We start from the raw sequence: 17,377 nt of genomic DNA, 5'->3' as shown, positions 1-17,377 counted from the left end.
AATAAATCAATAAAATACAGTTTTAAGTGAAAAAGGAAAAAGGGTTTTGGGTTTTCTAATTTTGGAAAAATAGGGTTTTAAAGTTCTTGTTAATTTTGATTTTTAATTTATTTTGGATTTTTTTTTTTTAATCACAGCAGCTAGCTTTTTTAAAAAAAAAATAATAATAGCAGTAATTAAAAATAATATAAAAAGGCAATTTGCACTCCAGCAAGGATCAAACTCATGACATGGACTTCAACAAGCAGCCCAAGAAGCGTCGCCCATACCGTCAAACTACGTAGAATCGTTATTTCAAGTGATTTAAATTTAATATATGTATATAAATATAATTTTTTTTTTTTTTTAATCTTATATATACAGGGATTCGGGCGAAACTCGTTGACAACCACATGGGTCCGCCTGGGTGTCCATTCCTATAAAAAAATAAAAACGGAAAGTGGTGTCTTTTTATGTTCCTTAATTGGCTGAGGTGTCTTCCTCTTGGGTCACTCACTGTCTCTTCCTCTTTCTCTTCTAGGAATTATTAGTACATTACATTACTGTAAATAATGCAACACTTAGGGCTTCTGGTTTCCTCCCTTTCTGCTTAGAGCTCTAGTTTTAATTACTGCCTTTTTGTTTCCAAAATCAGAAATGAAGAAGAATAAGAACAGAAAAACAAATATGGTGAAACGGCGGTTAAAGAAGATGTCCCGTCAATTCTTCAAAATTATCTTATTTCCTCATTCTTCTAAATTGGTAAGTTGTGCAAATTCATGCATGCATTGCATTCAAGATTCTTAATTCCCCTTTTTTGCTTGGTAAAAAATGAGTGAGTGAGGTCCCATAGTATTTCAATTTTTCCATTTTTATGTCTGGATTTAACTTAATGTTCATAGACAGTATGATGAAAAATTATTACTATTGTCGTACAATTCATCTGTCCTTTTCTTTCTTTTTCACGTTACTGCTAAATTACCTGTAATCTATGTTGCTCAGATTTTTTGAGGAACCGGTGCATGCAACATTTCAAGTGATCAGACATTAAAACTTAAAATTAAAAAAATCCTATTACGACAAACGGATATATTATGCAGCAATTTCACCTGCCGTACAATTACTATGGTGCGCCTTGACTGTTTGTAGTGATGTCAATTTTCACTAAAGAAATGACACCAAACTCATTGTACTCTTCCTTGGAGTAACTGGTAAAGTCACTAAATAGACCCTGTGCTTCGGCCCTTCCCCGGACCTTGCTCCTTGGTGCACAGAGCTGCCCTTCCAATACACTCTTAGAGTAGCCAGTTGAAGTCATTACTTTCCATGATTTTTATATGAGTGAGATTGAACAAGTGTTGATCCCTACTGTCAATGTTGATGCCAAAAACCCAAAATTCTACTTTATCCCATACCTCATATGAAAGGCCAATCTGATCAATCAGTCAGTCAGTTTGGTGCTGTAAAGAAAGTCATGTAATGTATCTATGGTCGCAATGCCTTTCAAGTAGGTCTTCAAGTCGGTTTACCAGCAGGCAAAGCATTTTTGCATAATCACATGCTCCGTAGGATTTATCTATTGTGACGTGTCGAATTAAATAGAGGGATTTCTTCTATTGTTAGAATTTCATTATATAAAACTTTTGATCAGCTGTACCAAGAAAGCCATGTAGACAAAAAATTAGACTTATGAACAATGTACAATCTTTTCTGGCTTACATTTATAATCTGCTTTGAAGAAATTTGGGATTAGCAATTAGTCTTGTAAAACATGATTGGCAGATAATTAGAACCAAGCATAACTGGTCACTTTCTGTATTTGTTGTTTGTCTGTACAGGATTTTCTTACTTGTTATCTTGCTATGGCGTTTTCTTTTCCCTTTTCCCAGTTTCTCTATGTGATTGGAAATATGACTGCAGTTTCTTCAGCTATCTTACACCAACTTCTTGGTCTAAAATTTGTCTTTTTTTTCCATTTGTTTTCTCTTAGTTTTTTGCTCATAAATTTTTAAATTTTGGTATCCTACAGCACATCCCAGATGAATTTGTAATGAAGTATGGGGCCGATCTGCGAGATCTTGTTTTCCTTGAGGTCCCAACTGGCGCAATATGGGAAGTAAAATTGCAAAACTCGAATGGCATGAAATGGCTGAAGGAGGGCTGGAACAAGTTTAAGGAGTACTATTCAATTGGTTGCGGTTACTTCTTACTCTTTCAATATAAGGGAAATTCTCATTTCTCTGTCTTCATATTCGATTTAAGTGCTTCTGAGATTGAATATCCTTCTGGCCCAAATGAAGATATAACACCAGAGAAGTTTGTAAATTTAGTGGGTGATGCTAGTCACAGGAAGAAGACACAAAAAAATGCATGTGATGACGATTTTCTGAGAAACAAGACTGCAAAAGTAGCAGATCGTTCATATTCAGAAAGAGAAAAATCTGTTATTCAAGTATCCCACCCTAGCTGTCCACCAGAAAGGCAGGAGCCTAACAGGGTGAAGCTTGAGAAACCAGATGTGGAGGAGGATTTGGATTGTGCTACACAAAATGATAAGGAGAAACTTCTAAAACTTAACATGGAGAAAAATTTGTACTGTGCAGCAGATAAAGGAAACGGTATACTGATTATATGTTTTGTGCATACATTCATGGTCTCTTCTTGTTCAATGTCATGAGAATCTTCTGTTGTGATACAAATTCTGCTTTAACTATGTCGACGCCAATAACTTTCTGCTTACTTTATCTTTGTATCCTCCTCTCCCTCCCCCGGTCCCCTTCTTTGTCAGGGCACTGCAATGAAGTACTAGATCCCTCAGCCTCCAAGATGGCAAACACTACCAAATGCACTAAAAGGAAATATTCTATCAGTTTGGAAGCATCAGGTCGTAGTTATCCTCTACGAAGTAAACAGGTGAAGCTTGAACAATCCAAAGGAAATGGGAGTCCTTCATATTCTGTAAAACAAAGATCTTCCACTCCAGTACCCTGTTGCAGCTTACAAAGATCTTCCACTCCAGTACCCTGTTGCGGTACTCAGTCAGAAAGAAAAGAGTCTACTGAGGTGCAGCTTGAGAAAGCAAACACGGAAGAGGATTTCTGTTGTGCAGTGCAGCTTGAGAAAGCAAACTCGGAAGAGGATCTCTGTTGTGTGCCAAAAGCAAAAAGGGTGGAAACTAACATGGAAAAACTTGTAAAACAAGGTAGGCAACATAATTTGTATGGTGAAGCATATAAATTTAAAGGTATCTGCTTTTAATATTTGTGCCTCTCATTGATGCTGCTGGTTCAGCGATAAGACAACTTTCCTTTGTTGAATTACGTTATGACGGATGACATTCTTCTTTTATTCTCCTCCCTTCCTTCCCCCCTCCCATATCATGTTTTTGGCAGGGCACTGCAATGAAGTACCAGTAGTGGTTGCCTTAGTTTCTAAGGTGACAACCATTAATCAGCATAGTAAACAGAAAACTATTACCAGTTTGGATGCATCAATTTGTCGGTATCCACTGCGAAGTAAGCAAGTGAAAGATGTGAAGACTGAAAACGGAGGTGTAGAAGGTATTTGGTTCAGCAACTTGTTCTCTGTGAGACTTATCATGGTGAATTATGTTATGTTGGACGACATTTTTCATCTTCCTCCCCTCCCACTTCATCTTTTTTGCAGAGCACTGCAGCAAAATACCCGTGGTGGATCCGTCAGTAATTAAGAAGACAACCACTAATCAGCATAGTAAACAGAAAACTACTACCAGTTTGGATGCATCAATTTGTCGGTATCCACTGCGAAGTAAGCAAGTGAAAGATGTGAAGACTGAAATCGGAGATGTAGAAGGTATTTGGTTCAGCAACTTGTTCTCTGTGAGACTTATGTTATGTTGGACGACATTTTTCATCTTCCTCCCCTCCCACTTCATCTTTTTTGCAGAGCACTGCAGCAAAATACCCGTGGTGGATCCGTTAGTAATTAAGAAGACAACCACTAATCAACATCATGAAAAGAAAACTAGTGTCAGTTTGGATACGTCACATTGTAGGTATCCACTGCGAAGCCAGCAACTGAAAGAGGTGAAGCTTGGAAAACCAAATGCGGAAGAGGATTTGCTTTCTGTAGCACAAAAAGCAAAAATGAAGAAGGCTAACAATGTGAAGCTTGAGAAAGGAGATGTTGAAGGTATCGTGTTTAGTAACTTGTCCTTTGTTAGACTCGTCACGTTGAATTATGTTATGATGGATGACAGTTTTTTCCCTTTCTTCTCCCTTCTTTCTCCCCCTCCCATGTCATTGTTTTGGCAGAGTGCAACAAAGAAATGCCAGTAGGGGATCCCTCAACAACTAAGAAGAAGACCACTAATCGACATCATCAAAAGAAAACTAGTTTCAGTTTGGATACGTCACATTGTAGGTATCCACTGCGAAGCAAGCAATTGGATGAGGTAAAACTCGGACAATGGGAAGCAGGAGGGAATATTCATAATAAATTGCCCAAAAAAACAGTAGCAGCAGATTCTTCGTATTGCAAAACACAAAATTCTGGTCTTCCAGCACCCTCTCGAAGTTTTAAGCCTATCAGGGTTAAGCTTGAAAAACCAGACAATTTATTTTGTGCAGCAAAAAAAGCAGAAGGGAAGGAGACTATCAATGTGAAGCTTGAAACAGGAGATATGGAAGGGAATTTGAATAGCGCATCTTATAAAGGGACAGGTATGTCATTCCATTTTTTATGGTTACTAGAGAATCGTTATGGTCATTTTGTTGAACAATAAGCGGTTCTTTAGTCTTCTCTTTCTCTCAAATTCCACAGCCTCTGAGATAAAAATACTTGGCAAGATAAAGATGTTACCCTCAGAGAAGCACAACTATTGTCTTTCATCCTGATTACCTTAAAATTGGATTTCTTTTTCTTATCATAGCTGTTGAATAATAAAATCTTTCTTCTATGCTGATTAGATCTCTCGTTTGCCGGAGGTTTTAGCTATTCTCAGTAACTGCAAAAAAGTAAAAAATGGATCAGATTATTAGCAGTCTAGTCTTGGCACAGGAAATGTGAAGAAATTGGCATCTAATGGTGTGGTCTAGTGGTGAATGAAGTGTGTAAAATTAAGAGACAAGGTTCAAATTTCATAAACAAAATTATTTGGTGGTTTATATTCGTTTGCCTCAGCTTTGATGGGTAAGAGTTATCATGTGTTTGTTATGGTGAGAGATAGCATGTGTTTGTTATGGCCATTTTGTTGTACTGTAAGAGGTTTTTTTGGTCTGGTCTTTCTCTCAGATTCCACATCCTCTGAGATGACAAGACTTGGCAAGAAAAAGATGTTACCCTCAGAGAAGCACAACTGGGGAAACTACTGCAATCCACACTTCATTGTTTCTATGCAGCCCGCTTATGTCTCTCAAAACTTCCAACTGGTAAGTTGTCAAGTCAAGAAATGTTGCATTCATTGCATTTTGTAGATGTCGAGTCCTACTGTCCTGAGGGGTCAAGTGCCTTTATTTCTTATCCTGTCGAAAGAGAAGGGGATAAAATTACTAATAATCCGATTAAAGAGTAACTGTTTCTGTTTTTTCAGGATATACCTGTTAACTTTTTCAAGAAATATATCAGAGAGGAGGAGACTATTGTCAATCTACGAGTTTCTAATGGGAGAATTTGGCGTGCTAAGTTGTTTAACATTCAATCAAGTTGTGTAAAGATCCAGGCATCAGGATGGAGAGACTTTGTGCTCGGCAACAGTTTAAAAGAGCATGACACTTGTGTCTTCGAGCTGTTTGAAGACACCGAGCCGGTGCTAGATGTGACAATTTTCCGAGCCATGACTCCTGCCTCCTGAATGATAGTCTCCCATTTTGCAAGAATGTGATGGTTCTTTAGTTTCTATCCATCTTGAACTTTTTTGGAAGGTGTTATAGACGAAGACTTAGCTCAAGAATGTGACCTTTACTTTCTTAAGATTGGGCTTATGTGCAATGCTTGGATGATATGCCGTCTCCTTGCTTCTATTTCCCAAGCGTACTAAGCAATTGTCAGTCACTATTAAAAACTTTACCTTGTTGAAGAATTTCATGATACTGCATTCACCTTTTGTCCCTAAAAAGCATGTTTATGTATTATTTTTGGGGATCATGCTGTTTTAAATTGTTAGGTTTTTGTCCTGATTTTCTTACCAAATTTAAATTTTATTATCAAATTTAAATTTTATTTTTCTTAGAAGGAAAATAAAAGTAATACCATAATTACTCTGACTTTTCTTAAAAGTAAAATATAATTATTTTTAATATTTGGCTAACCTCGGAAAGGTTTGCATATGTATAAATAGTATAAATAGAATAAATAGATGATCCCTTCTCATACCATAACATAATAGCATCCACAATATAGTCGTTTAAGAGTCTTTGTTTAGGGGAGATTTTTCCAATAGATTTTGTGTTTTTTCAATATTAGTTTTCAATACGTAGGTCGCTTGATCAAATTTTATCAATAATATCTTTTTAGTATGTTTTTCTTTATCGTCTGATTTATCGTCTCATAATTTGCAAACTTTAAGTTTCCGCATGACGCTATCTCGATTTCAAATACAACAAGTGATATCAGAGCCTATGGTTCAAAGATGTAACGGTTTGGTGAAACGAGATTGAAGACAAGTTCAAAGCGGTTTCATATCAAGCTGCAATCAGTTTGGTGATACTGACATTTTTGTCCAACTACATGTGGAGAAAATATTTTAATCATATTTTCAACAATCCTGCTGTCACATCTTTAAAAATAAAATTCTCTTTGGAGCTTCAATATTTTTAACCTAAAAGGGCTCCATTTATAAGCATGACAAACAGGGATAAATGAAGATTATGTAAAGAATCAAAATTATGCATATGACATGAAGAAAACGGATCAAGTGAAGAAAATCAAGCCAAAAAGGAGAGATCTATTAGAATTTTGGTCCTGATTTTCTTATCAAATTTAAGTTTTATTTTTCTTAGAAGGAAAATAAAAGTAATACCATAATTACTTTGACTTTTTTTAAAAGAATAATATACTTTTTTTTTCATATTTGGCTAACCTAGTTTTATTTTTTTAGAAGAAAAATAAAAGTAATACGATAATTACTTTGACTTTTTCTAAAAGGAAAATAAAATTCTTTTTCATATTTGGCTAAGCTCTTTCTAAGAGGAAAGGTTTGCATATCTATAAATAGAGGACCCCTTCTCATACCATAACACAACATCCACAAAATAATCATTGAAGAGTCTTTGTTTAGGGGGATATTTCTCGCAACAGATTTTACGTTTTTTCAATATTAGTTTTCAATATGTAGGTCGCTTAGACCAAATTCTATCAATAATATCTTTTTTGTATGTTTTTCTTTGTCGTTTGATTTATCGTATCATGATTTGCAAATTTTAAGCTTCCGCATGACGCCATCTCGATTTCAAACCCAACAAGTGGTATCAGAACCTATAGTTCAAAGATCTAATGGTTCGGTGAAACGAGATTGAATACAAGTTCAAAGCGATTTCAAATCAAGCTGCAATCAGTTTGGTGATAATGATGTTTTTGTCCAACTACATGTGGAGAAAATATTTCAATCATATTTTCAACAATCCTGCGATCACATCTTTAAAAATAAAACTCTTTTAACCTTATAAAAGGGCTCCAATATTTTTAACCCAAAAGGACTAATATATTTTTAACCTAAAAAAACTCTATTTTTAAGCATGACAAACAACAGGGATAAATGAAGATTATGTGAAGAATCAAAATTATGCATATGACATGAAGAAGGCGGATTAAGTGAAGAAAATTAAGCCAAAAAGGAAAGATCTATTAGGATTTTTGTCCTGATTTTTTTTATCAAATTTAAGTTTCATTTTTCTTAGAAGGAAAAATCAAGTAACACCATAATTACTTTGACTTTTTCTAAAAGGAAAATATAATTCTTTTTTATATTTGACTCACCTAGTTTTATTTTTCTTAAAAGAAAAATAAAATTAATACCATAATTACTTTGACTTTTCCTAAAAGAAAAATGTAATTTTTTTTCATATTTGGCTAACCTCTTTTCAAGAGGAAAGATGTATATCTATAAATAGCGGACCCATTCTCATATCATAACACAAAACATCCACAATGTAGTCGTTTAAGATTCTTTATTTTATTTAGGAGAGATATCTCGCAATAAATTTTATGTGTTTTCAATCCAAATTCTATCAATAATATCTTTTTAGTATGTTTTTCTTTGTCGTATGATTTGTCGTCTCATGATTTGCAAACTTTAAGCTTCCGCATGACGCCATCTCGATTTCGAACCCAACATAAATTTTCATAGACTGCCCTTCAGTTATTCTTTCGAAACGATTCTGCTTCATCTTGGTTACCTTAAAATTGGATTCCTTATTCCTATCATAGCTTTGAATAGTATAATCTTTCCTCTATGCTGATTAGTTCTCTCTTTTGCCGGAAGTTTTAGCTATACTTAATGACTGCAAAAAAGCAAAAAATGGATCAGATCATTAACGGTCTAGTCCTAGCTCAAGAACCGTGAAGAAAATTGGCACGTAATGGTGTGTAAAATCTAGAGAACAAATGTTATGGTGTTAACTACAACAGAAATAATTAAAAAATATAATGAAAGATTTCAATTACTGGCTGAAATCTGCAACTGCCTGAATCTGAATGTGCATACTAAGTCTTGTACCTACATTATGAGACAATGTAGCACATAGATATATATATGGATTAGTACTTTGAGGATGTACTGAGTATATGGAGGTGCAGTGCATAAGTAAAATATATCTCATGATCATCATTTATAAACAATGCATGCTAAATGTAAATGACTCACCTAGCTTGAGTAATATGAAATCTGAATATCACAAGTCATGAAGAGTAAAGCATATAATAGATAACTCGTGAGCCATCACACTTAGTTTTGAAATCTCTAGTTCTATTCCCTTCTCAAATAATATAGACTAAGTGGTAAAGAGCTCACCTCTGTATCTGAAAGCTAAGGTTGTAACTTCGAAACTGTAATCTCAAGTAAAACAATATTTGATTAACTTGTAAGCCTTTACACTTAGTTTCTAAAATATTTGGGAAAAACATACTTTTAAAAGCTTTCTTTGATAAATAGGGAAATTAACTCATCTTAAGGATTTATGAAAATTCTCTCAAAACTTTAGGAAAATCACTTTCAAAACTCTTCTTTACTGGTAGAAAAGAAATAACTTATCTGTAAGGAAAAATACTCAAAAGCTGTATATTTACTTTTACTAGCAGAGAAAAATACTTTCTTTAAGGGAAAATACTTTAAATCACTGAAACTGTTTCAAGAGTGGGGGACATCTTTGGGAGGTTCATCTAACCGACATAAACTATGTGAGCTACATGGAGTCAACGTCTTACCCACGTTGAGGAGAGCTGTTCTACCCTTGCCATCGGAATAGAACCTTAATTTAAGTGATCACTATCTCGGTCTTATGCCCATAAATCTCAATCCTACGGTGGTAGGTAGTTCTATGGAATTAGGATGCACTAAACCCACACTTCCCACTCGATGCTAAATAATTCTCCCATACTTAAGCTTAGAACTTTTAGGAAATCCACCTTAAAATAACTCAAGGGTCTATAATGTAGACCAAATCAAGCTTCTCTTTGCTTTAAATCATCAATAATGAATAATGTGGATTCCTATCTTAGCTTGTTTCAAAAGATCAACTTTCTTTATAAAAATCTGAAAATAGCTAATTATGGGATACTTAAACCATGATCATTCTCGAAATATCAAGAATAACTCTTAGGGCTTTGAGCCCATGCTTCAAATTCATATCAAACACAATAAAGTTCATGCTTTATAACACAATTTCTCATAACTCAACTTAAAATCTAGAAAATATAATCATGTGCATAAATACTCGAAAGTAGATATGTAACTCAATATCCAATTCACTTAAAAATCACAAAATCATGCAACTAACAACATGGGGTATAAACTCTAACTTAAATTTCATGAAAGTCATATCAAAATGTAGAAATTTAACTTAAAGTAAGTTTTTTGGGCACAAGAACGAAAGGAGTGTTCTTGTTCAAACCCCACATACCTTAATGGTTTGGATTTTGATGAATTGAATGTAAAAGCTTGAACTTTGAATCCTTTAGAGACGATCTTGAAATCATTCTTGAAGTTCTTGGATTAGAAACCCCAAATTCTTGATCTTTTGTTGGAGAGAATAAGATGGAATTGCTTATTCTTGAGGGAATTGATTAGGGTTGTTCTTGGGGGAAAAATTGAAGAATGGGGGCAAATAATGCCCCAATTAAAGCTTTAGATCGTATTTTTAGGACCTAGGTTGAGGTGGGAAAAGAACCCTTTGCCCCTACATAGTTTAAAACAAAAATTCGTGACTCGTATTGTCGTTTGAAGGGCTACCACGACGCGGTCTAATCACGGCAGTTTACTGCGTCAAACTAAAAATGTCATAACTTTTGACTCGAGTAACGAATTTTGACAAAATTGGTATTGTTGGAAAGCGAATTCAATTATTTAATATTTGATTCGTCTTAAGCTGAAAAATTATACATACATAAAGAGTCATTCACTTTTAAAGTTGACTCTTGTAGAATCGAACACTAAACATTGGACGAATTAAAGGATCTTAACTCAACTTGGCTCTAAGAGATTTCTAGGATCATTTTTCATCCTAATAAGCATTTCATACACTAGGATAAAGGTTATGAAACATGCATTTAAATTATGGATCAAGGACATGACAAATATGCCTTCACCGCAACGCGGTGATCCCGCCATCGCTATACTCATCGCGATGCGATGGAATCACGGTGAGTTACTGGAAATTAACAATTGCCTTTTAACACTCCACTACGACACGATGGATCTCTTAGTGCTATACTCACCCCGATGCGATGGATTTATGGTGAGCTACTGAAATTTGACAATCATGAATTCACCCTTCACCGCAACGCGGTGGTTACTTGAACAGTACACTATTAACACTACGCATCAGATTTGGGCAAATTTGGTATTGATGGAAAACTTATTCGATTTGCCACACAATGAAAGGTCTAAATCTAGAAAACTCCATATGAAATAAATTGTTATTCATTCTTGAAGCTAATCTTTGGCATTTTAGGGACAAAATCATTCTAGGAAAAATGTGGGGTATTACATTCTCTCCCCTTTGGGAACATTCGTCCTCGAATGTGGATAGTTAGGCTGAAAATACTGAAGAATATGAGGCTATAAGCTATCATGCATAATTGAAATAAACTGTATGACTGAATCTCAACATAGTGAGCTGCTGAATTGATCTGTGAGTGCATGAACTTACATGAAAATAGCTATATGGCTGAATCTGAGACTTGAAAAGAACTTAATGAAGGAAGACCATCACCTTTAGCTGGATTTGAGGTCATAGAGAAGCTATGAAAGGTTTATGATATAAAAACTCGGGGTATTACAACACTCCCTCCTTGGGATTGTTCGTCCCCAAATGATACTGATTTGATCGAAATACTAGGAAAAGACTAAGATGATATACAGGATACTTACGGACTGAACTATGACTCAATATCTTAATCTAAAGCTGATGCATGATGCATGTACAGATCTAAATTTTATATTTTACTTAGATGCGAACAAACTATCTCTTGAAATGGCCATACTCGTGAAATTTTAGGTAGTGAGACTAGAGTAAATCAAAAGATGAAAAAACTATAGAGATTTATCTGTCTGGCTGTTAAATTGGATTTTTGGCTCCACGGACTGAGTCATACTGACTGCTCTCACCCAACTAGGGTATTTCTTCAACACTTTTCTAAGAAATCTCTAATGCTATACGTGAGACCCTTAAAATTCTCTTGTAGTCTGAGCCTTAGAGCGTGTCAAGTAAAGTGTAAATTCAGCCCTAAAAGATTGAGAAGTGACTTTCCAAGTAAGAAATATTTTAAACCATATAGAATTTCCCTAATATCGACTTTTTTTTATGTAGAGAATTGAATAAGATTTTCATCGATACCAATTTCATCAAAATCCGACATCGGACGAGGAAGTTATGGCCAAATTACAGAAAGCAGTCTGAACTACCCAAGTGCGACGGAGAGGTCCGATGGACTGTCGAGCTAGCAACGAACTGTTGCACCCCACCGTTGCATCGAGGCAGTGAGTCCACTCTCTAGATGAGTGCGACAGAGAGGACAGACCGTCGAGCTAGCGACGGACCCTCGCACCAAGGCAGTAAGTTCCAGTTCTGGTCCCAGTACGATGGTTAGTCTGACAGACCATCGACCCAGCGATGGACCATCGTACCCCACCGTCGTATGTCCTGATAAAAAATTTTAAGTTATTTTTAAAAGGGATTTTTGTTTTTTTCCCACCCTTTTAACCCTTATATATATATATCCTGAATGAAACTGAAGGCTTCATTCTTCATCTTCAACATCAAATTAGGGTTTCTTTCAAGATCAAAAACCCAAGAACAAGATTCAAACCCTTCTTTAAGAAATCAAGAATCTCTCTAAAAGCCTTCACGAAAGAGTTTTCTAAGGTATGTAGATGTTGATTCTTGGGTCCCTTCCACCCAAGAAGTTCAAGAATCCTTTTCTAAATTCAAAGATCGTATGTTTATGAGTTTTCATGATTCATGTGAATTTAAATTGGAGTTCATGCTATTATTGAGTTTTAATTGATGTTTTGTTTACAAGGTTTCAAGCTTTGGCCCTAATATGTGATATTCATATGATGTTCATGATAAACCCTTTTCAAGTTGCTTGTTAAATGAAGTGTTTATGTCAATCAAGTATAGAAATTGTTGAATAAGCAAAGCATGCTCCCCATATGTTTGATAGAATGCTTCTGTGAAGGAATTAGAGCCATTATAGCATGTTGTCTAGAAATCCCCAATTGTGTGCAAGCTCATGCATGCCAAGTGTTTATTGAAAAGCCTTAGTGAATGAATTATGACATGTTAGCATGAAATTCCCCAATTATGTGTTCTTTAGAGCATACTAAGTGTTTGATGCAAGACCTTGTTGAATGGAGTATGAGCCAATAGCATGTCTCCCTATAGTATCATATTTTTATGGTTTCTAAATGTTTGAAGAGATGCTTTAGTGATTGTGATGATGAATGAATGTCCGTGGTCATGATTATTCAAGAATGGTTATGTTTAACTTTTATGTTATCGAGTCCTGGTGGTTTTTATACCCGACAAATTAGCTGCAGTCTAGAGACAGTATTAATTTTTATGATAATCTCAGTCAATCCACGATTCTTAGAACTCAGTGAGTTACAAAACTCAAAACTCTCAGACAGTTACAGAACTTAAGAAATCTCAGTAATCTCAGTATCGCTAGCATTTTAACCTCAGTTCAGTACTCAGCTCAGATCTAGTAGTATTCAAGTGTTCAGTTCAGACCTCAGTAGCATCCAAGTAATCTATTCATAGCTCAGTATCAGTCAGTCAGATAACAAGATTTAGTAGTATTCCGTCAGATAATGGAACCAAGTGAACTCAGCTTAACTCAGTCAGATCAGTCAAGAAATATAATTAGTAATAGATTCAGCTTAGTTTAAGTTCAGTTAAGAATCAGTTCAGAGTTTTTCAGTTAGGAGTAAAAACTAGCACCGAGCGAGTGCAGGGATAACGACCTTCCCGTTAGAGAGGCAGAGTCATTAGCAGCAATCCCTGAACTCCAGAACTGCGTAGCCAGTGCAGGACCAGGATTTACCCGTTAGATTAAGGCTTGACTATTATACTACCTTAGGATTGGCTTCTTGTTTAGGGTCACCCATCAGAGAGGCTTGACCAGAGTAGAGGTCTTTACTCGTGACACGGTATTGACACCCTTCCAGCTAGGGTTACAGGTTGGACCTCACCAGTTCAGATTTAGGGTGTGTCGGTTAAGTAAGAACTCCCATAGTTGCAGTTTCAGTATCAGCCTTTAGAGTAGAACTCAGAAATCAGGACTGTCAGATACAGTCACCTATCTCAGTAAGGAACTCAGATAGCTCCATAGATTTATGGACCACCTGCTATATAGGTCTGGTCTCACATAAATATTATTTAGTATCAGTACTAATAGATCCAGAGATCACCCGTTAGATAGTCCTGATCTCAGATTCAGTTAATTATTCTCATTTATCAGATCCAGAGATCACTTGTTAGATAGGCCTAATCTCAGATTCAGTTAATTATTCTCATTATCAGATTCAGTTAATTATTCTCATTTATCAGATCTAGAGATCGCCCATTAGATAGGCCTGATATCAGATTTAATTGGTTATTCTCATTATGAAATTCAATCAATTATTCTCATTATCAGATCCAGAGATTACCTGTTAGATAGGCCTGATCTCAGATTCAGTTAATTATTCTTATTTATCAGATCCATAGATCACCCATCAGATAGGCCTGATCTCAGATTCAGTTAGTTATTATCATTATTAGATTCAGAGAGCTTTCGCTAGATAGGTCTGATCTCTAGCGTAATTATTTCTTATTATTGATAGTAGATTCAGGGATCATCCGTTAGTGAGGTTTGATCTCAGATTTAGTCAGTCGATAGTAGCAAGCTCAGAATTCAATTATTGATATGAGTAGATTCAGTAATCAGCTTCAGTATTATCAATTTTTGAGATCACTCGCTAGACAAGACTGATCTCAATTTTAGTACTCAGTTATCAATATCAAAAGATTCAGTATCTCAGTATTAGTAGTGAGTTCAGACGTCAGTAAAGCAGTTTTCGAGTCTTGGTATTCAGAGTCACAATGATTTCAGTTATGGTTTATGCATTCATGCATATGTCCTCGTTCAGTATTCTCATAATTATTCAGTTAAGTAATTACTCATTTATAAGTAATTACTCATTTATAAGCCCTTGTAATTACCCTTACCTCATCTTGCATACTCAGTACATTCCCACATACTGACGTATTTGATCTATGGTGTTTTATTTTATACCATAGGTTCAGAGGGATGAGATAAAGAGTACCCTTAGCAGCTCAGTTCCAGTCAGCAGCAGTAGACGTAGCTGTAATACCCCATACTTTTTCCTAGCTTGAAATCATCTCAAGAATATTAGAAGCTTTCTTTGAAAGATGAATCCACTTTTGTACATATTGTATTTTTTAAGATTTTCACTTTTATTCATGTGGAAAATTTAATAAGATTTCCATCGATACCAATTTCATCAAAATCCGATCTCAGAAGAGAAAGTTATGGCCAAAATACAGAAGGCAGTAAAATTGCCCAGGTACGACGGTGGAGGCCGACGGACCGTTGCCCACGACCGTCGCAGCGAGGCAGTGTGACTAACTTCAACCTAGAAGCGATGGCATAGGCTGACGGATCATTGGACTAGCGATGGACCGTCGCTCAGGCCATCGCAAGAGAGACAGTGAGTTTCCATTCTGCCCAGGTGTGATGGTCAAGACTGACGGATCATCGACCCAGCGATAGACCATCGTACCCACCGTCGCGCATCCCATTTAGTTATTTTTTAAGTCATTTTTAAAAGGGTTTTTTGGTCTTTTACCACCCGTTTATATACCTAGTAATATCCGACCAAGGATCCCAAATTCATTAATCCTCTACAACATTAAAATTAGGGTTTTCTCCCTAAGCTTAAAACCCAAGAACAAAAATCCAAATCTTCTTCAAGAAACTAAGAGATTCAAATTCTTCAAGTTTAAGAACTTTAAGAAACTCACTACTAGGTATGCATAATGTTCATTCATGGACTTCTTTCGTCCATGAAGCCCAAGAATCTCTTTTTCAAAGTTCAAGTGTATGGATTTTTGTGAATTTCATGTTGGGTTTGTTTTGTTCATGTTGATAATGACCAATTGAATTTTATTCCATGTTTTAGTGATAAAATCTTAAGGAGAATTTATTATTATAGGTGTAGCTTCATGTGAATCCATGATTAAACCCTTGAATGGTGAAATTAGAGAAGATCATGATGTTTATTTGTTGTATAATGTTGTCTACATATACTATGCCTACCATGTGTTTGATTAAATGCCTATGTGAAGGAAAAGTGTCCAACTAGTATGATATTATGAAATCTCCATTTATGTGTAAGTTTATGCATATTGCATGTTTGATTAAATGCTTCAACAAATGAATTATGGATTGTACTGTTGGTCATATGTTCAAGTAAGTCATGCTTTGTCAGTTTCTTTCCATCGAGTCCTGGGGGTACTTGTACCCAATAATTTTAGCTGTGTGCCTAGAGCTAGCGCCATGTTTTCACGATACCCTCAGTCAAGCCATGTTCAGTAGAATTCAGTTAGTCATGTGACTCAAGAAAACTCAGTAAAACTCAGAAATCCCAGTAATTCAGAAATCTTAGTACTATTCCATCAGTCAACGCAACTCAGTTAATTTAGTCCAGTTCAATTCAGTAATCCATGTTCATTGTCTATTTAGATAGGAATAGAAATTAGCATCGAGTGAACCCAAGGATGGGAACTCACCTGCCAGAAGAGGGTGTGATTCTTAGAAGCAATCTTTGTGTTCCAGAACTACGTAGCCAACGTAGGTTGAGACATCATACCTGCTAGTCGAGGGTAGATGAGGTGGCTTAACCTGCTAGTCGAGGGTTTCCACCATTCTTATTAGAGTAACCTGTTAGTAGAGGGTCATTCGCATGTTGTCCTTACTAGTGGCGTGGTATTGACACCCTTCCAATCAAGGAACAGATTGGACCCCAATTCAGCTATGATGCGTCATTTGGGGCATATCGATTAGATGAATACTTGTAAAACCCCGTATTTAAGTACATGTATTGGCGTATTCAAGTACGTGTATTGGTCTTATTTATTTGGAATTAATTTTTTATTTTATTTATACCGGAATTTGCCCGTCGATGGTTCCATACGAAGGTTATTGAATAAGCTTTCCAACGATAGAAAGATTTCCAAAAAGGGATAAGTTTCGGATATAATCGAGCACGTTCGAAACTATAAAACGGTGGCCGGGATATAGTGAATAGTAAATGTGCAGGAAAATTTCCTGCACACAAACTACTGAGGCCTATCAGTTTTTTGGGTCAACTTTGAACACTCATAACTCCCTTAATATAATGAACTGGGAGAGATACGACCTATCAAAAGAAAGATCTTTGAGTCTTCTTTCCAATGCAATTGGTTTCATCCAAATCCAACATATGAGTAAGAAGTTATACTCGTTTTACTTTAGCCTCTCAAAACAGATTTTTAGGGTCAATTTCAAACGATCATAACTCCTTGTACAGGACGAACTGGGTGGCCTACTTTATATGAAATGAAATTCCTTTGAATTATCTTTCCAACTATACCAATTTCACCCAAATCCGATATCAGAGCAAAGAGTTATGGTCGATCTACTTTAGCTTGTCAAA

The 17,377-nt window shown here is 35.7% G+C and overlaps 1 protein-coding gene across 2 annotated transcripts; it reads left to right on the top strand.

Annotated features, from left to right (window-relative positions):
• The first annotated feature begins 418 nt into the window (after positions 1-418).
• LOC107857615 (B3 domain-containing protein Os01g0905400) lies at positions 419-6,117 on the top strand. Of its 2 annotated transcripts, XM_016702453.2 has the most exons (9): positions 423-741; positions 2,009-2,597; positions 2,768-3,181; positions 3,372-3,539; positions 3,646-3,813; positions 3,907-4,152; positions 4,275-4,682; positions 5,254-5,390; positions 5,552-6,117. In XM_016702453.2, the coding sequence occupies exons 1-9, from the start codon at positions 637-639 to the stop codon at positions 5,810-5,812; spliced, it is 2,496 nt and encodes an 831-aa protein (XP_016557939.1). In that variant the 5' UTR covers positions 423-636; the 3' UTR covers positions 5,813-6,117. The 2 variants fall into 2 exon arrangements, with proteins under 2 accessions (XP_016557941.1, XP_016557939.1); XM_016702455.2 differs by lacking the exon at positions 5,552-6,117 and having other exon boundaries at positions 419-741; positions 4,929-5,287.
• Positions 6,118-17,377: the final 11,260 nt, after the last annotated feature.

Source organism: Capsicum annuum, chromosome 2 (genome assembly GCF_002878395.1).
Source record: "Capsicum annuum cultivar UCD-10X-F1 chromosome 2, UCD10Xv1.1, whole genome shotgun sequence".
NCBI classification, from domain to species: Eukaryota; Viridiplantae; Streptophyta; class Magnoliopsida; order Solanales; family Solanaceae; genus Capsicum; species Capsicum annuum.
Note: the sequence above shows the minus strand (reverse complement) of the source record. Positions and strands in the feature narration are given on the sequence as shown.